Source organism: Epinephelus moara, chromosome 23 (assembly GCF_006386435.1).
Source record: "Epinephelus moara isolate mb chromosome 23, YSFRI_EMoa_1.0, whole genome shotgun sequence".
Taxonomy (NCBI): Eukaryota; Metazoa; Chordata; class Actinopteri; order Perciformes; family Serranidae; genus Epinephelus; species Epinephelus moara.
In genome coordinates, this window is record NC_065528.1 from 11,569,145 (window position 1) to 11,593,989 (window position 24,845).

Here is a 24,845-nt window from a genome sequence, read left to right on the forward strand (position 1 = left end):
CAATATAATGTGTGACTGTACAATAATAACACACTACTGATAAGGTCTGAATGTGCGTGGTGGGCGTGCACGTGTGGGGTCTGTACCCTGCGGCTGCGGCGACCTCTCTTCTGCTGCTGCTGCTGTTCGATGAGCTCCATGGCAGAGGCCGGGGGCGAGGCTGCTCTCATGGCCCTGACCACCTTGATGCTGTCCTCCGGCAGCGAGGGCAGGTTCAGACGCTCCCTGCCTCGCACCTTCATCTCCTGGAGCTCCTCGAAACCGCCCAAGGTGAACTGGAAGATAAGGACGGAGGCAGAAACACAGTGATTCACAGGCTTCTGTGCAGTGAATCAATGTCTGGAGAGTCAGGAGGAACAGAACGCAGGTGGATGTATCCTCACCAGCCTACAAGTTATTATATAAAGGACATTTAAAATATTATATGGATGGGTGATCTAATCCAATGGGTTCATACCTGACGGCTGTACATTTTGCAGCTACCAGCTACGCTCAGGTCTAACTGCTCTTTTCACGGTGAAAAAAATTCCAGATTTCGTGTACTTCCACATTTTTGTATGTCCAGAAGTGGATTGAGAGAGAGAGCTGCCCCTCACTCTTTCCCTGTTCTTTAAAACTCTGATCAAACTCTAAAGCTAAGCAGTGTTGATCAAATATAGACCAAGATTCTGTCTCTGTATTGCCATTTTTTTTTTAAAATGCCTTCAGAAACTGTTTAGCTATAGTACAAGATATTGTTTCAGACAGGCACTTGCATTTTGTCACTAGTGTGGAACAGTGTTTTGTGGTACTTATTGGTTTCTACCTCTTAAGCAAAAGCGAAAGCCACAGCCCTTCTTCTCTGTTTTTTCTGGTCATGTAGCACCGATTTTAAAAGCATTTGCGTCTTCGTCCTACGTAGACAGCCGAGTTGTATGAAAAGACCATCTTTCCAGTAGTTAAATATTTCTTTTAATATACAATATTATACATTGCTATCTATCAGAAGCAAGTTTTAAGTTATTTTCATAACTTCCAAAGAGATTTATGTGCATGATGTATCATTAGCCCTTTTTAGATAGGAATTGTGCAAATTTGCAGGAAAGCCCAATCAGTCTTTTTTCAGCATTGGCAGTATAAAAACAAAATCACGGAGTGTGGCAAAATACCGCCTACCTACTTTTGTTCATACAGAATGCGCCTGTTTCGGGGCAATGGGGGGCGTGAGCAAGAAACAAAACGTGTAGCTCAGCGTGTGATGTAAACAGTGACGTGGGACGGAAGTGGCGGCTGGTCAGTCCTTCCGCGATTCTCTTGTAAGTCAGCCCGTCCTTCACCGTCCCGTCATCTGACGGTTAATGGCCTCTTCGTTTGCGAGGACAAGGAGGGCGCGCAATACCTTGTCTCCCCAGTTGCTCATCTTTAAAGTGTCTGTCAGGTTTGCGTTTCCCTCTTGCTACTAGCGGCTCGCTAATTCCTGCTATCAGCTGTTTCCTGTTTATCCACCGCCAGTGGCTCGCACATGCGGCATCATCAACAGCTCCTCCCACAAGTCTTCAACAGCCCCTCCTGTTGCGGAAGGCCGCCTCGGTCTGTTTAAACTAAAAGGGTTCCACCAATATGACTACCCTACGAGGCGGAAAATTGGGCACCTCGGATCAACTTGCCAATGCGGCTCTGTGTGTCTAAACGCTCGCAGCTTGCCGGCAAAATGGCCCAACATTCACGGAAAATCTGGCAGTGTAAAAGGGGCTTATGTTTTAAGGGTTATAATGTGCTACTAACCAGTATTGTCTTCCAGAGCAAAAGCAGTACTTTCTTCATGGGGAAATGCGGGGCGTTCATGCTGCAGAACTTGGTCACCATGGTGAAAAGGAGCAGGGCAAAGGGCTCTCCATTGTACAGAGGTGAACCTGAGGGGGTCAAAGGTCAAAGTCAGTGTTTCTGAATTGGATACATGGATATAATAAAGCGCCTGTTACTCTCCTGTGCTTTCAAGATACTGAACGATGGCCATGAAGCAGCAATTTTTTTAGATCAAAGAAACAGATCTCAATAAAAGTATACAACCGCTGCAACAATCATATTTCAGCAAAGTGCCCTGTATTTGTTCTACACACACACACACACACACACACACACACACACACACACACACACACCTAGCTCATTCTTGAAAGTTTCTCTTGCTGCTATCCACTCAGGTCTGTCGTCCTCTGTTTGGACTCTAATGGTCTCCACCATCAGATACATGATGCTCAGTAGCACTCTGCAAGGAAAAGACACACACAATTCTCAGCTTCATCGTGTGTGTGTGTGTGTGTGTGTGTGTGTGTGTGTGTGTGTGTGTATGTGTGTGTGTGGACGGCATTTAACCAGTGACTAAAACAATAATAATAGGTCTTAACGGTCCACAAGTAAGAGAGACAATAATACAATGGAGGAAATGATGAGTAACAATGAGAGAGAAGTCCAAGAGGCAGAGAAGGACTGCAGGCAATCTGCTTGTGCATATGAGTCTGAGAGGAAGTGATTTGTACTCTCTGCCAGGACAATGCACCACCCATTCACAATTACCTGATGTAAGTCAGGCGGTGTTTTATGCATTAAACGCTTTGTTCGCTCGACAAAAGCCTCTCGGTTCAAAATAACTGTAATGGTTTTCAATTTTGTAACAGCAATTAGGAGCAAATCTACTCCTCTAGCCTGTAATTATTTACAAGTGTTCAACTGGGGAATGCACAGACGGAGCGCTGTGTGTGTGTGTGTGTGTGTGTGTGTGTGTGTGTGTGAACATATTTGTGTGTGTGCAGAGGGGTGTTTTGCTCAAAAATCAATCCCATTAAGCAGACGCAGAGATGAATGTGAGGGAAAGGGTAACAGACTATAATTAAATGTTGCAGATTAGGTGTGTGTATGTGTGTAAACATGGCCAGATGACAGGAGGGTAAGTGTGAGAGATACTGAGGTGAGTTCTGAGAGAAAGTGCAGGACAGGAGGTATAAATTTGAAGAATTGGAAAATGTTTTTGTACTTATTGGCTTTACTTCTTATATGAGGTGAGAGGAATGTGCAGCAGGCTGTGAGTCTTGTGGTTATATGGCTTACCTGAGCTCTGTGCTGTCTGCAAGAGAGATGGCCGGCTTCCTCACTGCACTGCTGCACGCCTGGTTGTTACTGCAGACACAAATACACAAATAAATAACTGCTTCGTTTTAGTGGTTTATTGGGAAAAGAAGAGCCAAGCCTGTGCATACACACTGTTAATGACCAAAACATACCAAGGACATAATGATCTAGAGTTTTTAAATACACACAACCAGACTGTCATTTTTAATGCGGTGCCTTTTTTTGCTTTTTGCAAAACCACAGCCATGTATGCGTTTGCCTGATTGGCTTGCTAACACTGCTTTGCCGTGCAGTGTGTTGATAAGCCACAATGCGCCACGATGCCTCAGAGCAGCTTATATAACAACAAAGAAGCGCTGGATCCCAACTGAGGCTGACACCAGCAGCAACAAAAGCAGACTTGAAGGAGCCGCTGCCACACAGTGTCCTCAATGAAGGGTTTGAAGCACGGATCACAGACGGTGTGTTTACTGTATTCCAGCATTTCAGTCTCTCCCTCTCTATCTCAGTGCCTTTCTATCCCCACAAACCTCGACAGGGAAGAAGTGGATGTGCATGAGAGAACTTTGATCTCGTAAGTGAGAAAGAAAACACTGACTCTTTCAGGGCTCCAAACTATGACCTTTCAGTAACATGACAACCATCAGGCCATGAGACACCTCCAGATTTCAGAATAAAGATTTCCTTCATCTGGGAAAAATAATGTCACTTTTACCCTGTATTACAGCCCCCTCCCTTCCTTTATTGCTGCAGGCCTTTGCCGAAGGGGGAAATACATTCTAAAAAGATATGAACTGCTTTGCACTTCCCTGAAGGACAAGGTCTGCCCTGTCTGTATCTTATGTGCCTTTCTTTTACCCTCCATTGTAAATACATGAGCATCATGTAGTCTTATCAAGCAAAACCATGATGAAATATACATTGCAGCATTATTGTTTGTATCAAACATAGACTGTATATAAAGATGGACGACATGACAGCTCCCAAAAAGTGAAGCCAAAACATCTCATTTGCTCCCAAGTGGCTGGTTGCAGTATAGATAATAAACCATGCCCCCTCCACGTTAGCAAAGATCAAAGTACACATTTTTTGCAAAGATGGTTTCTGTCATTTTAGGAAGTGCTGTGTAACGGGTAAAAATATCTGTATAAATTACCGGGTATGAGCATGGGCAAAAATTAACTACATGCGGGCAGGCAGCTGGTGAGTAAAAAAAAATGAAAAAGATGCAGTATATGTGTAATATTTCAACATCTAAATCACTATTATCAAGCTTCAATTCCTTTTATTTTGAAATTCAGTGATAAAAGTTGAACCTTTGACTCCGTCATCACATTCGTCACCAACGTGGAGGACTGCAGTGATTCAACTTCGCAGCCTGAGGATGAGGTGGCAGTCTACTTTGAGTTCAAGACACCCAAATAGTTATAGATATTGAGGTTTAATGGAGGTGGAAGGAGCACGCTAAAATGTTTCCTAACCTGGCAGCGATTGCGCCAAATGTTTTCGCCATCTTGGCATCGAGGGCAGCCAGTGAAAGAGACTTTTCCTTTGTTGGATTTTTATTTCAAGAACAGAGAACCCAGCTTAATGTGAGTGACTGTAGTCTGGGTATGTTTAATCATGGGTGCAGGTCGAGTCACGGGACTTAAACTAACAGGCGCGGGCAAATGCAGCTTTGACTTAGAAATAATGAGGGTTAACAGGTCGGTTCTGGTACTGAGCTTTACAGGTGTGGGCAGGTGCGGCTTTTCAAAAATGGACCCATGCAGGATTCCTGGGATGGCAGCTATTTTGGCTTCATGTTTGTTCAGTGGAAGAAAGAGGAGATGCACTGTCCATCTTTTTTAACATTCACTGGTATCGAAGAAGAGGTGGTTGTGATGGTCATTTCATTCTACCTATTAAAGTAGTGAAGAAATGTTCTCAGTGACTCATATGTCCCCAGGATATTCGGAGTGTCGTACTCACTCTATCTCCATGCTAAGCAGCTCCAGCAGTGCCGTGAAGATGCCCATGTCGTAGAGCAGAAAGACATTGTGTCTGGACCAGTGGAGCACATCCACCTCTGTGTCACACTCATCAAACACTCCTGGAGAAAAAAAGTGTGAGGGGAAAACAGAACACAATAAGTGTGATATATTAGTTTAGTTGTTATATTTCATATTTCCAATTTGTCCGTACTTGCTTCTGGGTTTTTCAGGGGATTTGCAAACTGAATGCTTTTAAATAACATACACAAAATATGTCTTACACGCTGTATAAATCATACTTTATACTATATGTGAAGTTCTGAGGAGCAAGGACTGTCTATTATCATGTGCAGAGCAACCATACAGGCTTTTTAAACAAGGCTGTATTTAATATGGATAACTTTGAAAAGCTTATTTCTTTTAAAGCAAAAGGAGAAGCAACAGTAAAGATGTACTTTTCCTACACTTTCAAGACAAAATATTTGCTGCAGCCTAATGCTAGTGGTATTGTACTGGGCCTACGCACCCTGCGCCAAGTAGAGGATGGCCCTGGCCACCTTTAGCCTCTTGTCTCTGTCTGTCACCTCCAGCGCATCCAGCAGCCTCATCACATATGTCCTCTGCTCCTCCACCGTCAGCTCGATCCACCTCCTGCCTCGAGCTGCAGGAAGGACACGACAACACAGCGGGCAAGGTTATTTTCAGAAGCACTTTTTTTTTCAGTATCTTTTTCCTCTGCCTTAGACATTTCAGTGTAGGCTACAATAATATGTCTCCAAAGTGTGTATTCTTTTGGCATTTTTCTTTCATTAAAAAGCGAGAGGGTAGAGACAGATAGGGAAGAACTTGTGCAGTATAATCCAAGTCTTATTTATCCAGTTCAGTACATCCCAGACAGACAGCCCTTTCCAAAGGGGAACTGTACTTAAAGTGAAAATTACCTATGCTCTCTTCAAAGCCAGACTCCACTGACGAAAAAAGTATTTTTACCTTCCTGAACATGAAGATTGCTGGCCTACCACTGCCTTGATTAGATAGTTTAATGGTGTCATTGTATGACTTTCCTGAATCCGAACTAACTCTTAAAAAGCAAAGTCACAAGCACAAGGGCGGTTTATTTATGAAGTACTGAGCTCTAACAGTAGCAATAAAATGTTACAGCAATTTTTACCTCCTCAAACTAGCAAACACTAGACATTATTTAACTGGTCATACCAGACTAAATAAGACTGTGACAGTGAAACCTCTGTGTGTATGGAAATGATCATTGAATTCAGCTTTTCATTTGTAAAAGGAAGATTAGCATAGTCCCGCCCCTGGACATTCTCATTTTGGGATTTAACCCAGGCCCCAAGGAAGTGCACCGGGCCTTGAAGACAATTTTCATAGTGGCCAAACAGTGCAATTTCCAGGGTATGTCACAAAAATACGTTTTCTCATAGACTTACCTAGGGAAAAATACATCTATAAACCAGTGGATACATTTTTTTATCACAATCCCTGCGAAATGACTCGTTCAACTATCAAGATTTAATCCATTTGGTCCGATAATATTTGGAAAGTCTAAAAGAGCTGCAAGATTAAATTATTCTATTCCTTATTCAAGTTAAGGGAGTGCTAAAGTGGAAGTCAGCCGGCTCAGGCGCGCTCATGTTCGGCAGCCTTTAAGTCTATACCTTTTTGGCTTCATGCACCACTGAGCAACTTTCATAGGAATGAACAGGGTCCACAATCTATGATTTATCCTAGATTTTTGTAGTGTATGGTGCACGTAATTGACAATATGACAACAAACAAAACATAAAATTCAGTAATTACGGCCAGTTTGACCACTTGTAAATTTTCTCTTTTTTATCAGTTACTTCCCATCAGTCATCTCTTACTCTTAATCATCTAATTATCATAGTTATTAGCTAGCTGTAGTTATCTTACTCTTTGGGTTTCTTTAGTTATCAAACTCATTAGCTTACTGTTGTTACTTACTTACTCTTTAGTTTACTGTAGTTAAACCTGTTAGCCTCCTATAGCTACTGTACTTGTTAGCTTGCTGCCATTACCATACTCGTTAGCTTACTGTATTCAGTGTACTCGTTAGCTTACTATAGTTATCAAACTCGTTAGCTTACTGTAGTTATCATACTAGTTTGTTTACTGTAGTTGTCATCCTTGTTAGCCTACTATAGCTGCTGTAACGTTGTTAGCTTGTTGTCGTTATCATACTCCTTAGTTTATTGTGGTCATCATACTCGTTATCTTACTGCAGTTATAGTACTCGTTAGCTTACCGCAGTCATCTATCTGTTAGCCTACTGTAGTTATCATACATTGGCTTACTGTAGTTATAGTATCCGTTAGCTTACCATAGTCATCTTACTTGTTAGCCTACTATAGTTATCATACTCATTAGTTTACAGGAGTTATAGTACTTGTTAGCTTACCATACTCCTTAGCCTATTGTAGTTATCATACTCGTTAGCTTACAGTTATAGTACTCGTTAGCTTACCTCAGTTGTCTTAATAGTAAGCCTATTGTAATTATCATATTCGTTAGCTTACTGTGGTTGTCATACTAATTATCTTATTATCTTTTGTTCAGTCACTGTACTAGTTATCATCTGCTTGAATACATTATGCCACAGTGTAAAATATACTATAATGTTATTAAGAGCAACAGTTAAACACATAAAGACACCTTTCCAAGCTAACTGCAAGTCTGCATGTTCTCCAATATGGAGATGCCATTGTGAGGCCTCATTTTGAGAAGTGCTTGTATGCTGCTGTTTTCTCCGAGTTTACTCCCTGTAGTGTTTTGTCATTACTCTAACGTTCTGCATGTCACCTCTCGTCTCTCCTGTTTCCCTCACCCATGGCTCAAATATTAAATTGTTTGACCTCAGACTGTTCAGGAAACTGTAACCTTGAACTGGATGTCCAGTAATCATGTTGTAATGTGTGTGTGTGAATAGAGACTGACTGATGCTTTGATGTTTCTGTTACTAGTTTTTAACCTTATGTTCAGGCCCACTGGATCAGCTCTGGCAATATCTAATAGCTAGTGAGTGTTGAAGCACACAGAGCAGTAATTAACGGAGTCAGAGGCACCATACGGAGAAACCAGACGTACAGTATTCATGCAAAAATGAAGCATTTAAAGAAATGCATGCCTTGTCTGGCACGAATTCAAGCCTATTTGTTTTTAAAACAGTGTAAGTCTTCTATTCTTGGACTCTTCATTTGATTACGCGGACCTAATAGGCATTAAGCAGTGTAACATCATGATCGGTGGAGCTCAGTGCTTCTTCCACTTAAGATATTCTGACTTGTGCTGTCTACTCAAGTCAGGAAGACAAAACGCTTTCTAATTCCAGCAGTGTCTCTGAAAAACGTCCTCTTCTTCAGCGAAGAGCTTAAATTAGACATGTCGTGATAATCACAGTAATTTCGTTGAGTGACTGATTAGGGATTTATGGGTAGTGGCGGTAAACATTGATGAGCACACTGTCAACGGCCCTGACATATACACACATACACAAAGAGCACAAGTCAAACAGGAGAACCACCCACTTGACAACCAACATACAGTCTCACTAAACACACACAGATACACACTCGCTAATGAAAAGACTGTAACGCAAAGAGGCAGCTCTGCGATCTATCTCTGTAAAACAGAAGAGCTCTCATTTAATCCTGCTATTCATTACCGCTCAGCTTGGAGAGGAGGTGTGACAGATGAAGAGGATGAAGCTTGTCTTGTTCTTTTTCTAAACCAAATGGAAAGCTGCCACAGTAACTTGAGACCTTTATGGCTTCTCGTCTGTTCTCAGATTGATATTTGTGACATGTTAGAACCTGCCTCCGTTGCAACCAAACACAGTGGAAAAACTACAATAAACTATGATTCTTTACTTTCTCTTTTAAAAATATTTCACTCAGAATCAAACCTGATAAAGACGAGACAGACTGACTCAAAATATCTGGCAAAGAAACGTATTCAAGCATAATCTCCTGTCAGACAGTAACTCTGGAAAAGCTGCTTTGTTCTCGCTAACCAAATATCAATCACATGGTTAGGATTGGCCCTCTTCATTCTTTGAACGGCTTAAAACAGCAGAGCTTTGATGTGCCTGGTCACCCTCCCCTCGCACAGGTCTGCTTAAAAAAAAAAAATTACAAAAAAACCAGCATCACACCGGAGAGCAACGCTGGCTTGTGTTGCTCTTCAGAGGTGAGAAAACTGAGCTGAACTGAACACATCCACAGCTTTTAGTGTGAGGTTGATAAATACACTGTAGAGGTGAAATGGAAAAAAGTAAGCCGTTAAGTTACGTTACAGCACCAGCGGGAGTTCCTGACTGCTAAATACTGCAGCAACTCGGGCTGGGGAAATACGATGGTATACCACGCAACGGTAGAAATGTGTCCACCAGTACAGACTTGCCGATACTGTTTTGAACACAGAAGCTATCAAACTTGGTTTCATGGATGTATTGAGAGAACTAGATACAGTGTATCCCGATTCCCGGGTATAAATTTTTGCACCGTGGGGCCCATAAAGTAAGCGCATTTAAGAATTTCGCCAGCCAAGAGGCTAACATCCAGTTTAGTTGTCTGCTAACTTGAATGGAAATGAATCGTGTGGCTCTTCTAGACTTTCGTAATGTTATCAGAACATATGATCACATCCTGATAGTTGAAAGGATTAACTCTTCAAAGCCTAGTGCTGTTCATAGAGGCTTGCTAAGGCTATGCAAGCCCCTAGGAACAGCGCCGGACTTCAAAGCCAATTTGACAGATTGGCCAAACTGAGGAATTACAACTTCCAGGTCCATCACGTGATGCCACTGGGCTCAAAAAAAACTTTTTCCCATGGACTTACCTTGTAAAAGTGATGTCTGTAAATTGGTGAATGAATTTTTTTGAGTGTCACAACCTCCCCACAAAATGTCTGATCAACATAATTGAATCCATTCAGTACGATAAGATTTTGAAGATCTAGACGAGCAGCACAATTCATCAAAAAAAATCATTTAATCCCCATAAAAGTAGTGAAGCTCGAAACCAGAAGTTAGGCGCTTGGCCAGCGAAAGTCTCTACTGCACTTGCTCTGTGGACCCAACGATCCGAAAGATGTGGGTAATTTTATACCCCAGAAGTCAAACTTTTTGGCTTTAGGCCTCTGAGCAACGTTCATAGGAATGAACAGGTTCCTGCCTCCAATGCTGTATCCAGTTCTCTTCATATATCCATGGCAATATGTAGCAAATCAGGGCTGGATTCTCGTGTGATCTCGTGATTCTAGCGTGATCATGTTTATCCCGCTGCATGACAGTAACATGATTTGGGCAGACACGTACCTGGAGAGTGAAGTTGTAAATACAGAAACCTGTAACACTTGAAATTATTGCTCTCAACCTTAAAGCTTTTAGTATTAAAGAATTTTAGTTTGAGTCTTTTGTTTTTTAACAACAGTGTTATCTCATGTGAAGCAGTTGTTTTTGACCAACACTGACTGCTGTGATATAAATACACCTGTACTTTAGCTATTTATTCATTTCACTTGCAAATGCTCTCAAAACACATTATATCAAGTGTGTACAGTGTCGCAGAATTGTTTAGTTAACCTTCACCATCTCACTTATGGACGCTGTTATCAGCACTGAACTGGAGCCAACAGGGACATTCAGAGCTGCACAATAGGACTCCGTCCTGCTCTGTCAGTCAACAGCAGTCACACTGTCGGAGGAGCCGCCAAGGTCCCCGTGATAATCAATACAACTGGCTGTAGACCAGTGTGTTGGCTGAGACTATACTTGGCTGTGCAATATCATTGTGAGCATTTGTTACAACATTTTTTGTCTTAAACACACTATAGACTCAGCTTTTACTCCCACTTCACCTGAGCCACTGACAGTGAGGGAACAAAGCACCTGGTATCCTACAGGTGATCTAAACACATTAAAGGATGTACAAACAGCTTATCTACAGCCATTTAACACACACACACACACACACACACACACACACACACACACACACAGTACCATGGCTCCTGAAGTCCTCCTCAAAGTAGTCTCTGTTCAGGGCAAACTCTGGCTCCTCTGTGTAACTGTAGAGCTCTGCAGACAGAATACAACAGAATTAGAGCTGAAAAGATAAGTCAATAAATCAAACAAAAATCAGAATTTGAATCACTAATTATTTCGCTAATCAATTAAAATTGAGTTTATCCAACTGTGCCTGTAATTTACTGCATTTTGTATGATTATAAATACCAATAAAGATATTAAGCAAAAAATAAACAAATAAATATCTGATCGTTCTCTGCTGACAGCTGAATTTGCCCCTTTTTCACAAGATCGAGCGATTAATCAGTGGATTAAAAAAAACTAATCAACAGATTAACTGATACTGAAAAAAACGGTTAGTTGCAGTCCTAAATAGCAAGAGTAGAATAAACAGCAGAGTAAACAGGAGGAGCTTAACTCCTGCAGGTAAACCGCTCTGCAAAAACAAAACAGACAAGCTGTCTCCTCGGTGGTGATCTCATCTGTTTCATGCACAGTCCAATGATGCGTCACGTTGCCATGTTTCTCCTCCTGTTCTCAGAGCGGGCATCACTCCTCGACCCCGAGGAGCTGTCGCTGGAAAGCCACTGTGATTGTCTGTCTGTGTCTGTCTGTCTTTGTGTGTGTTTGCCAATGTGACTAACACTCAGCTGTCGCTTGCTGTCAACCAGGAGGACAATCATTCTGACTTTAAATCAATGTTGTTTTTCAACGTTTCTCTCTGCACATCACCTAACTCTGAGGGAAAAGTTGGTGCTGGTGAGGAACATAAATCATGCACTTGAATGAAACTATTACATCAAATTACAATCAGAAACTTCTATTAGCATTGTTGAATTCATTTATGCATCTTTGGGCTTTTATAATTCAAGGTCCAATTCACACATGAGCTGTTATCAAATACACAGATGTCGGAACAATTCAGTAGTTCTGAATGTATAATCATAGCGCTTATGATTACGCATAACATTAGTCACACAGTGTGTCCTATGTCTGGAAAACATGTCAGGACCAGAGGATTTTGTTCTGCGCCTTTAGCAGCGTGTCAGCTTGTTGTCTTGTTTTCATGAATAACAGTGTAACATAAAACAGCTGAAGGAAACCTGAGGAATGCACAGGCATAATTATATTTTCCAATCAACAGCACATTGTAGTCTGTATGCTAAGTGGAAACAGAAATATTACCGTGGGAGTCATTTATAACGTTAGCTGTAAGTCTGACTCAGTTTGGCATGAAAAGAGAAATCGGATAAAAGCTACTGATTGTGCAAAAAGGCAAGGAACCAGGCCAGATGAGCGCATGAAGGTACATGAAAACCAGATTTACAAATCTGTGCTCAAACAAGTCTATAGCAGTGATACTCAATTAGGGGCCCATTAAAATAAATTGATTTACAGTGGGATTTTTTTTACTTTTTATATAAATAAGGTGCCTGCATAAAAAGCATCAAAATAGAGCTTGTTCATCAAAAAAGTGCCACAAGTGGGTCCTTGGACACTCTGAAGAGGCCCTGAATGTCCACCAATGCAAGAAATGCCCTTGTGTACACCTGACCTGTGCAGGGTTTTTGCAACTGGCCCTTGGCTACCTGTTATTGTGCAAAAGTGGCCCCTGGGCAAAGCAAGTTGAGTATCCCTGGTCAAAAGTTATGCTAGCACTGATGACGGTAGATTCTAGACTGTACATAAGCACAGCCAGCTTTGAGTTACATGCTTTTTTCAGCATCCTTACATGTTCATAAAAATAGTGCTAACATGCTGATCCTATGCTACATATATAATTATAGTTTAGCGTGTTACCATGCTAGCATTTACTAGGGTGATGGGTGATTACCTTTGCAGGTATTTGGTCATAAACTAAAATACTGGACAAATTTTGACCTGATGGTGGCACTCTGAAGGAAAAGTCCAGAGATAATCAAATTCATCTACCGGGGGCCAGTAGTTCGGCAAAATTTAATCTAGATCAGAATGATTCAGCTTTGGGAACCCCACGTTTTGCTATCCAGGATCAGCTAATCCATCTTACTTTTATGCCGGTTTTTCCAAAGCAACATCAGATTGGATCTCCCTGATACAGATAAACTTTTCAAGATTATCAAATCCAGATAACCAGTGCTCCAAATGGTAGGGATCAGCCAACTTGTCAATTAAACATTGCCACCCTTGCTAGTTGACAGTAAAACTTAAATTAAGTGACAAGTATAACTAAATGTATATAAAAATTCCACCAATTTAAATGTTCTAAAAATCCACCCTTCTGCTAGGATCAGCATAATCCTGATTTTTTTGGATCCTACAAAAAAGTTTTGAACAAAACTTACTGAAGGTTTGATCTGGATCAAAACCGAAACTGGATTACGTGATCTAATCTCATTTCAGAATCCCTTTTTTTTTCTTTTGAATAACCCATTTTCAAGATTTGATCCGATCCAATAGCTGAAACCCAATCAGATTACTTCTGAACAACTGGGCCCTGCGGCCATTAATGTCTGTACAAAATTTAATAGCAATCTATCCAATATTCCAGTCAGAGTGAACAAACTGGTGAACCGACATTGCCATCACTAGAGCCATGTTGCTAGCATGGCTAAAAAACTAGAATTACTGAACGGTTCACACGCATCTTCCTCCCAGCAACACAAAACATCTATACAATCAGCACATTTTCAAGACTAGAGTCACAAATTCAGTATCTGACCAAAGTCTCCCCTCTGTTCCTGAGATATGACATTGAATAATGGCCAGAAAAGTGTTGTATGGAGAATTTTATTTTGTCCCAGTGATGTTGACCTTTGACCTTGTGACACCCCTTCCACTGTCTTGGAGAATGTTCTGGCCAACCTCACCAGGCAGTTGGCTGACATTGGAGGGTCGTTGCCTCGATTAAGCTCAACTGGGCGTTCCAGGCTATAAAAGCTGCCTCATGTTTTCACTCGCTCTCTCCCTCCCTACAGCAGACATCCACTCTGCATCACTGCTTTTTGCTTTTGCACCTTCAACACCTCTGCAACACATGTGACACACCTCCATGCATATTTCGATATAAAATGTCATAATTTCATAATTTTATCCTGTTAGACATTTGTGTGAAATTTTGTCACAATCAGCATAACAATATCTGAGTTATGTTTTGTGAGGTCACACTGACCTTGAACTTCAACCTCCAACCATCAAATTGTTATCAGTTTATTCGTCAGTCCAAGTGGACGTTTGTGTCAAACTAAAGAAATTCCCTCAAAATGTTCCTGAGATATCGTGTTCTCAAGAATGAGACCGACAAAGTCACAGTGACCTTGACCTTTGACCTGTAACCACTAAAATCTAATCAGATTATCCTTGCATATAGGTGGCATTTTGCCAAATTTGAGGAAGACAGACGGACAACCTGAAAGCACAATGCCTCCTGCCTCATGCTATTGCTGCCGTGGAGGCATAAAAATGACAAACATCCATCATGGGAAAATCAGATTGTAGTAAACAATATGAAGCACACATGGTAGCAGAATCAGAAATAATTATCTTAAACTACACACATTTATTTAACCAGATAAAATCTCATCATTGATGAACAGCACACACTGAATGCAGCGACCACTGTGTGAGAGAAATAAACAGTGCCGGTTTTTGCAGCAGTTATTAGGGACATAAATGTCCATTTTCTAATCGTGTAAAAGAAAGGTCTGGTGTTTAGCAGCTGGTCAGTCTTACCTGAGAGCTCAGCAGTCAGTGTGTCTGTGTCTCCGTACTCAAACTCCAGGTTGGGAGACTCCATGGAGCTCTGCGAAGAGCAAAACACACATGAGTTATACATTGTAGTATGACACCGATCTCAGCTAGATCACAAATGTCCTGACACCCACATGCAAACAGATACTCAAAACACAATGCAGGCTATTCACATTTCGCAACACCTACCACTACTCTGTGCTCCATTTGCGGTCACACACATCACCCACACACACTCTCCAGGCTCGTTCACGGTTTTATCTTGTGTACATTTGATTGGCCGCAGATATGCAGGCACAGCGTTGATTAGTCATTTACATTTTTTTCCTCTCAGCTCTCACTCACAGTTACAGATGCTCTCAATGGGCACACACAGCTCCTGCTTTGATCAGGCTGATTGAGCAGTTAAAGGATGCTCTCCCTCACAAAGATCCAGATGCTCGGGTGGAGCAATAAACTGCAGTGAGGAAAGAGGGCGCAGGAGTCAGCATGGCCTCTTGTTTCGGAGCAGATTAGCTCCTGTGTGCAGTCGAGGGTCTCTCATGGCTCTGACTTTAGCCTCACCCTGTGATTAGCACGAGACAGACCGCACACATCAAGTTTCTATGAATACACTCAGCCGCTGCATGCAGTCACACAAATGTCTGCTGCAACCTTGAACGTCCAATATATCAACTCTCAAAACAAGACAACAAGCCATGCTTTGATGATTAAGTGGTATCTGAAGGATTTTGAATGAAGAGCATGTGACACATGCACACACACACACACACACACATTGAGTGCATAACCTTAGAGCGAGCAAGCAGACACACTCACACAGATTCTCAACACTACGAAAAGAATTCTTCCCTCTGAAATACTGAAGCATATCACCATATTACAGTGAAAATAGACAGGTTGTTTTCCTTTAACTTTAACTAACGTTATGAAGTAAACACTGATTGCACAATGTAATGAAGACCAGAATAACAACACCATCTGTGTTTAGACTGGCTCCCTATAAAGTTGGGTCGAGTTAGTGTTTTGCTAGTCTCGCTCACCAGACCTTTCTCAAGAAAAGAAAGGTCTGGCTGGGCCGACTCTCACTTAAAGATTGGAGAAAAAAAACGCCCCGACTGCTTGTATTTCTTTCAACCAATCACAATCGTTCTGGGCAGCGCCACAGCAACGGTGCGCTTGCAAAAATATTGCCGGGGGAAACAGGTTTTGGTGTAACACGCCCACAAAAATATCGCCTACAGGACGCGAACCATGGCAGAAAAATGGCTACATCACCGCAAGATCAAACACCGCAAAAATTAGTAAAGGACGTGTTGAAAACGGTTGAAAACTGCTACACAACCGGAGGTGGTAGGGCGGGACTTCAGCGGGTGGCTCGTTCCGCCCAATGAGAGGCTGATCTATGCAGCGAACTTCCACCCACTCAGACTAGTGTTTTGCTGGCCCGGTGTACGAGCTTAAACAGGTCTGATTTTATGCAAACTGGCTGAACCAGCATTTGTCATTAAGACATGTTCTGGCAAATTAAAAAGTAGCCTACATTACCATGGCATCACAGCACTAAATAGAACATGTACTGCATTAGTAATAAGAAATATGACACTGTGATTAACATAAGATTATGTTGGTTTATAAACGGATTAACGGAGCCACTAGTGTCTGATAGGCCTTGCACAATTTATTGCTGAGCCTAAGCCGGTGTCGGCAACATGAAGTAGAAATTTCAGGAGAGGTGGGAGGGGGGCAGACTGGCACACGTTGTGTTTGTTCACTAAAAAGTTTATGTGTTTTTTGGGGGTGATGAGAGGAGACATGGCAGAGTGAGTCTTCTCTGGAAAAGTCCTAACTGGCTGTAAGCGACATGATGCACCATTTTGCACTAAACTTTTGTCAGTGCCTTGTTTCTCTTTATTCCTGTCGCTCGCTTTGAAAGCGCTGCAATGGACAAGGAATGGCTGACTTCATGAAGCTCATGAAGCTGGAATGAGGGAGATCGCCAGGGAGCTTAAAGTTTCTGTTAATGACCATCGTTGGTTGTACTGGTTGACATTTGGCAATACGAAACGTGTGTTGTCTGTTTAAAAGGAAGGGGGTGGCAGTAGCTGAGTCCATAGGGACTTGGGTTGGGAACCGGAAGGTTGCCAGCTCAAGTCCCCATCGGGACCAAATCTGGAGCGTGGACTGTTTGTCCAGCTTGCCTCCTAGGTACAACAGAGGAACCCTTGAGCAAGGGACCGAACCCCTAACTGCTTGGGGCGCCTGTCCATGAGCTGCCCCCTCACTTTGACATCTCTCCATTAAATGTAAAGGTCCTGTTTGTGCATGTGTGTGTATTTCGGGCTTGTTCGTACATGAGAATTTGGGGATTAATAAAGTAACTTCTTCTTCCTCTTAAATGTAGGAAAATAGCAAGTTGGCTACTCATCCATCTTCAAGTGGTTATGCCTCTAGTCTGATCTCGAGCACACAGCTGATAGCTACATGGTTTGTTTACATGACATTAACAGAGGTGCGTAGTCAATGGATTCAATGTGGAGAGAGAGCTTATGTGATGCGATGCTTATACCTGTCTGGTCTGGTGTTTGGCTTAATGTCAAACCAGTTTGAACACTTTAACACCTGACCGTAGTCCCCTATGATCCTCACTTTCACTATGCAATTCTGTCTGCTATCAGGTAAGATCTGACGGGAAAGTGAAGGCTCTGTTTACAGCTCAGGAAGTGTGTCGACCACTGCGAAACCAAAACAGGAAGAAGATAGCACTTCTGATTTCAATAACTATGCCCAGTTACCAAATAGTATCAATGTAAGTTCTTTGCAGTCACTATCCCCAGTAGCAGAAATGGCGGACGCTGAAACAACCAAACTTACTATGGAAACTTTGATAGTTGAAAGGCTCTGAGACAAATGGAAGTGATCCACTTCGCTTTGCGACAGCAGCACCAACAATAATACCAGTTGGAAATGCTAAGGGGGAAAGTTGTCTGTGCCCACTTCAGGAGCCTTGAGAGTATAACCAGGTTATGATTAATGCCTGAGACAAGTAGAGAGTAAGAGAATTAGCCTAGTGACTGCAACATTATCAGTCTTTCTCTCTTTGTCTTTAGTGGAGAGGATGTGAACTGATGAAATTTCCCTGCAGCCATGATTAAAGATTAATTTTATGTTAATGAGAATTCAATAAAAAAAACCTCCTGGCAGCACTGGGAGGCTCCGAGCTCCGAGAGTTAGATGTGTTTAACCCTGTGAAAAACGCCTCGGGGCCCGGACTGTAAATAAGGATGCGCTCTGAGTCAGCTATCCTGGTTAAACAAGTCTGCGTGCTGTCATGTCTCCTATAAATACCTGCTGCAACCAAGTCAGCACCAACTGAAATATACCGGACGTCAGCCGGCAGTTTTGCTTGTGACACCGACCAAGAGCAATGAGACTTAATGTCATTACTGCACTTGTAATCCAGGAAATGAGAACCACTTGGGAGCACGGCTGATTCAACAAAATTACCCACAACTCTCTGAGTGCGAGAGAAGGAAGCCTGTGGGTGTTTGTGACCAGGTGCTGCCTGACTTTTACAATCTGCAACAAGTTCGGACAACCATCGGGAAATCAAGTGGGGCTTCATATCTGAAATACATTTTGTTTTTATTCCAGTGCACTTAGAAGATTAAAGTAAAGGGTGGCCTTGCAGTTAAAAGCACTATTATGTCACTTATACGTCAAATTATGATCTTAAGTCTCCTCTTCATTCCCTTCAGCTTCCTACACTGCACATTGAAGCTGCACCTTTTCGCCATTTTGACCATCAAATGATTGTTTTAGTAATATTTAAAAGCAAAAGAAGCCAAACATTTGCTGTTTCACTCTCTTAAATGTAAGATTTGTATGCTTTTCTTTGTCATACATGATAATAAACTGAATATAGCTTTTATTTTTAGACTGTTGGCTGGATAAAACATACCATCTGAAGAAATCACCTCAGGCTTTTACTGACAAAATGATTAATCAAGAAAATAATTGGCAGATTACTCAGTAATAAAAAGGTTAGTTGCAGCCGTATTACATATAAATATCAACATTATGTTACATTGTTTATGGCATGTACATAATGTCTTAATATTGATCCAGCTGCAAGAGGCCAATTAGGTACACCAGCGTCTGTACTGTGATAAGTATGTTAAAATAATTCAATACATTACAATATCATGAGAATTAACTCACTGTAACTGTAAAATCCTCTGATACTGTGCATTCAATGCCAATTAACAACAAGCTCTATTAAAAGTATCACTTTGATCAGCTGCCACTGTGCCCTCATATGAGGAACAGCCTCAGATATACAGTAGCTATTACAGACGTTGTTGTGTGATATCATCTCTGCTGCAGGCGGCTATTCCAACACCAACATTCATCCACTGCTGTCGCTGCACAATCCCTTCCCATTCATCCTGCTGTCTGATGGTTTAGTCCAGAAAAAGATATTAGGGCTGAGACTAGTGATTATTTTCATTATTGACTAATGTGTAGGTGATTTTTGATTATTTGTTCAGTCTATAAAATGGCAATAGAGAATTGTGGGTAATGTTCGTCACTATTTCCAAGATTTCTTGATTGGTCCAACCAATAGACCATCAAACGTTGACACATTATACACAGCTCTTATCTGTAACATCATATTTTTTCATTTGTTTTCAACCTAAACAAAATAAACAATGATGACATCACCAGCTTAATAAAATAACTCTGTCATCATAGTTATCTAAGCTATCTATCTCAGCTTGGACTTAACAGAAAGGCTACATTACCAACTGGGTGTGTGTGTGGAGTTTGAAAGACATGGGCATTTACCAGACAAGAAGGGTCTAATAAAAAGACCCTAATGGTTGCATTGTGGGAAATGTAGGATCCAGCATAAGTTGACCCATAGTACAAACAAGTGGAAACCTCCAGGGTTCCAAGAACGAGTCAGTCTCCATAGACCACCATGTTAAAATGTCCAACTTTACAGCAGAAATAAACATGTTTACAGCCTGGTACAAAAAACGGTTTCAGTCTCTATAGCTAATTTCAACATTCATGACAAGTCTTCAAGTTATGCAAAATTAAGGACATGAGTGACAGGTGGGTGGACAAGTCACTACCATGCCGACAACTTTGGTTAGGTAATGCAACCATGGCTTAACCCCAGATTCACAGAGTATAGGTGCAGCAGTATGCTATTTCAATGTGTTTTCAGTTCATGAAAGTTAATTGCAACATTTTCATCACCTAAATTGCCTTGTCAGCATTTGGTTTTACTTAAAGACCCACTAAGGAGTCAGAAATTCCATTTTTCTACACTTTTTAAAAATGGTTTTAAGCCTGTTTTTCCCCAGTGAAAATTAGCATTATTATTATTAGTATTATCAGAGTTAATCACAGATGTAAATGCATTGTGCTAAGCAAGCTAGCAGCTAGAATTAGGGTTAGCTCCACCCTCTCGTCCAAATATGGTCACTTCTGACTCCAAAAATCCAACATAGTTACAACCAAATGACAAACCTAAGGCTTCAAACAGGAGTCCACAAACCAATGGGTGAGGTCACAGTGTCTACATCTATTATTTATACAGTCTATGACTATGGACTGAAAGATATGATTAAGTGATTTGCTGGAGTACCTCTTTAACTCTTTTACCAAAGTTCAAATTATACTTAAAACAAAAAAAAGATTCACTGGATAAATTAATTGACCATTTATTCTATCAGATAATTCTGAGAATTCCCCCATCACAATTCATCAGAGGTGACATCTTCAAACCGCTTATATTGTCCAACCAACAGATCACATTCCAAAAATGTTCAACTTGCAGCAATATAAAACAGCGAAAAGTGGTATATCCTCACATTTGAGCAGCTGGAACTAGAAAATCTTTGACAGTTTTGCTTGATATAACTTAGGGCTGGGAAATATATGGATGATGTAAGACTAGATATCATCTTAGATTTTAGATATGGTAATATCGCATGTGTTGTCCTGGTTTTAAAGGCTGCAATACAGTTAAGTGATGTAATGTTCTTAAATACCCAGACTGTTCTATTTGTTTTTACCCACTGAGTCATTATATCCACATTACTGATGATTATTTATCAAAAGTCTCATTGTGCGAATATTTTGTGAAAGGACCAATAGTCAACTCTAGAATATCGTCTCAACATTGACATCGTGGCATTTAGTAAAAAATATTGTGATATTTGATTTTCTCCACATCGCCAAGCCCTCTTACTGTTGTCAGTTACTATGGTGGGAATCACCAGAGGATCCACGATACTTAGGTCACAATACAATATTTTTAAACATGTTGCAATATGCTGAGTATTGCAATAAAATATATAATATATTGCAAATGTATTATCTTTTTTCCACTGTAAACTATGTCCCAGTAGGAAAACGTCTGTTTTATCTAATAAGATAAAGTTTTCAGTCTGTTCATCTCACTGTGCTTCTACTGTTCTCTTTCTCTCGCCTTCATTTTCTCATCTAGTCTCCCTCACTGCCCACCGCTCCAGACCCCCCCATCTCTCTCTCTCTGCCGCCAGCTGATAACGAAAGCCATCCTCGCTCCAAACTGGCATCGCGTCTGTGCTCCCACACTCTCTGCACCACATCAGTGTGCAAACACTGGGCACAATGTCAAGGCAGGCCACCCCCACTCCTACCAACATATGCCACATTGACAAGAGACAACTGCTCTGCCCGGCACAAATGACGGACAATTTACATACATGAGTGAGTCAGATCTGAGGTTAACTTAACAGACACACAGACAAACACACAGATAGACGCAGGAGTACAGCAGCCAGGGAGTATCAGCATCAGCACATGGCTTTGACGTTAAGTGCTTTCCAACATCCATGTCGTTCACCCCCTCCTCACACAACACACACACCATCACCAACCCCCCCGTCCCAGAATCCAACGGCTGTGAGATGAATATGCTCTAATTCCCTCAAAACCATTCAATGTGCTCAAACAGCGACACACACACACACACACGTCAGGGGTGACTAGATTTTGGACTGGACGACAGCTTTGACTGCTGTGACGTATCTGGGCTGAGTAACCCAGGAATAAAAACACATCTTCTAATTTTTTCATGAGGGGATGAATTATAGCTGCACAGCATCATCAGACCGAACATGAGCCACGCTGCCTTCATGCTGAGAGTACACATACTACTGGTCCATGTTTCAGAAGGTGGCTCCAAAACACTCTTCAAATCACATTGAATCTGTTTGGAAACTGGTGTGTCTCAGCCTCTATGATTAAACAAAGGGACATTTCGCAAAGTTGCATGATTATTTTCATTATCAATTTATCTAGCATTTTTTAATTCATCATTTTTTTTAAGCAAAAATGCCAAACACATGATGGTTCCAGGTTATCAAATGTGAGGATTAACTGCTTTTCTTTGCTATATATGATATTAAATTGAATCTTTGGGGTTTTGTACTGCGGATCTGCTAAAATAAGCAAAATATAATGCGCATTTCTCACTGTTTTCCATCCTGTTATTAACAAGACGGTTCACTGATGAATCGAGTAAACTGTATAATGAAAATAACTGTGAGTGCTGCCCTAAATTCAAGTACAGTAACTGCTTTTTTTAAAGACACAAATCATGCTCTTAAATTAAAAAAAAACATCAATGTCCATTACATGTTACCAGAGACCAAAGTCAAGTCTTGAAATTGGTCACTTAATTTACCCATTTATCATGATAGGTCCTGCTAATGTGTAAGTAAGCTATTTGATGAATGACTTTAAAGGAATGGTTTGTACTCTCTCACACACAGTAAATGTCAGTCAGCACACCCCCAGTTTGGAGAAGCAGACTGGAGTCCGACACAGAAGCTAAGCAATGTACTGCTGTGAATGGTGGTCAGCAACAAAACGTATTTTGGCCACCCGAAAAAAGTCCCACCTAAAAAAATCAATGTCAGTTTAAGTGTATGGTATATTGAGAGTAATTTCACTGCTTTATCTTTTCGTCAGACAGTCCATTCAGACAGGGAAGCCGTTAACGACTTTACCTCCCCATAAATGCCAAAGCCACCAGACTCTATTGTGAAAAACAGTAATTTTAGCTCGCTAAAAACAGGAGCAGCTGCTCTGACTCTACTTTAATCTGTTTGTCAGTTTGTTTACTGTGTGACTTTGGTGAATCTGAACTTAAACTTCAAACACCAAAGTCACATATTAACACAAAAAAGGCAGCAGTAGACCAGCAGCTCCTGTGTTCATTAATGTTAAATCACTGTTTTTCTAAATGGAGTCTGGCTTTGAAAAGAGTGATATAACGGCTTAAATTTCCCATTGGAAATCGCTGTCTGACAGCAAGGTGAAGCAGTGAAAATATTTTAAATAAAACGTACACTTAAATCTTTTTAAGTGGCTATATTGTTTTATTGTGGACCCCTCCACAGTATTACAGTCCATGTCAGACTCCAGCCTGCTTCTCCAAACTGGGAGCGTGCCGCCTGACATATACTGTGTGTAATATACTGTCTATGGACAAGCACCTCATACAACCCCACTTCAAAAAAACCTGAACCGCCCCTTTAAAGTAGGCTATTAAATGTATTTGATTTCAGTTAGCAGATCAATGAACTGAAGGACACGAGCCAATGTCAGCTGTGAGGGACACAGATATTATCATGAATGGAATAACTGCAGCAGCAGAATAAGAATCCATAGATATGAAATGAGTGTAATATTGTTGTATGTTTGGTGGTGGTGGTGTGGTCCTGACAGCAGCAGTCACATTTCACCACCTGCATTCTCCACGTTGAGCAGCACTGTAGGATTACTGCTGGGTTATTTATAGGAGCCGGTTGCCAAAATAACACCTCGGTGTCTGCCTGCCTGCCTGTCTGCATGCTTCCCAGCCAAGACATCGGCTCACTGCATGGAAAGGACATTCAGCTGGTCTGAAAGCTCCCCAGCAACAACACACACACATATACACAGGGACACACACACACCCCTCCAGTGCGCTCCTATACCATAAGCGGTAGTAGCTGAGTGTACACAAACGCCTCTTGGATTTACCTCCGACTCCTTCTGCTGATCCTTGAACACATCTTTCCCTTTCGGTCTCTGCCTGTCGCCGTTATCGTTAAGGTTATTAATGATAGGTACCTCCATGTCCTCCGCCTGCATCTTTCACGGTCGGCGTGCTTCACTTCCTCGTCCGTGAATAGTGCATACCGGTCCGGTGGAGAGCTGTGACTGCACCGCTTCAGGAGGAGCACCGGCTCCTGAGCCCAAGTTGAGGATCTCCTCCTCCTCCTCCTCCTTCTGCTGCTGCTGCTGCTGCTACTCCCCCCCGGTCTGTTTGGTTGGCTGTCCCTGTGCGCCCCGAGAGGGCGGGGTTAGAGAGTAAACAGCAGAGAGGAGCATCAGCTGACCACATGAAAGTAAAACTAGGTGGTGTTACACAGGGTCAGTGCACTAATGTAGAGCTGATGGGTGAACATGCTAAAGGACTAATACATATCATATCAAAATAAGAGCCCGGGTTAAAGGTCCAGTGTGTAGGAATTGGGGGGCTATATTGACATAAATTGAATATATCATTCATAACTATGTTTCCATTACTTTATAATCTGTTAAACAGAGAATCATTGTGTTTTCGTTTCCCTAGAATGAGCCAGTTATATCTACAGGCAGAGCGGGTCCTCTTCCTCACAGTCTGCCATGTTGTTTCTACAGTAGCCCAGAATGGACAAACAATCACTGACTTTATTAGGGCTACTTGCGTTTTGCTTCAACCATCACAGTTCTCCTGCACACTTGGCACACTTGGCATACAGGAGAAGTTTCAGTTAGTTACAATCTGCAACCTCACTGCTAAATCCAACACACTAGACCTTAAAATATGCGTAACTCCAGACATGTCATTTTGGTGATACAAGGATTCTAACGCTAAT

The 24,845-nt window shown here is 41.6% G+C and overlaps 1 protein-coding gene across 3 annotated transcripts in view; it reads right to left on the bottom strand.

Annotated features, from left to right (window-relative positions):
* Positions 1–24,209, bottom strand: part of strip2 (striatin interacting protein 2) — a 41,303-nt gene extending 17,094 nt beyond the window's left edge. For 2 of the 3 annotated variants that reach the window (XM_050036252.1, XM_050036251.1), the window contains exons 1-9: positions 23,965–24,209; positions 14,857–14,926; positions 11,122–11,196; positions 5,608–5,742; positions 5,080–5,200; positions 3,088–3,156; positions 2,142–2,248; positions 1,765–1,892; positions 87–275 (exon numbers count right to left, since the gene is read on the bottom strand). In XM_050036252.1, coding sequence (XP_049892209.1) covers positions 87–275; positions 1,765–1,892; positions 2,142–2,248; positions 3,088–3,156; positions 5,080–5,200; positions 5,608–5,742; positions 11,122–11,196; positions 14,857–14,926; positions 23,965–24,075 — 1,005 coding nt within the window. In that variant the 5' untranslated portion in view covers positions 24,076–24,209. The remainder of the gene's footprint in view (positions 1–86; positions 276–1,764; positions 1,893–2,141; positions 2,249–3,087; positions 3,157–5,079; positions 5,201–5,607; positions 5,743–11,121; positions 11,197–14,856; positions 14,927–23,964) is intronic. The other variant, XM_050036253.1, reaches the window with a different exon arrangement.
* Positions 24,210–24,845: the final 636 nt, after the last annotated feature.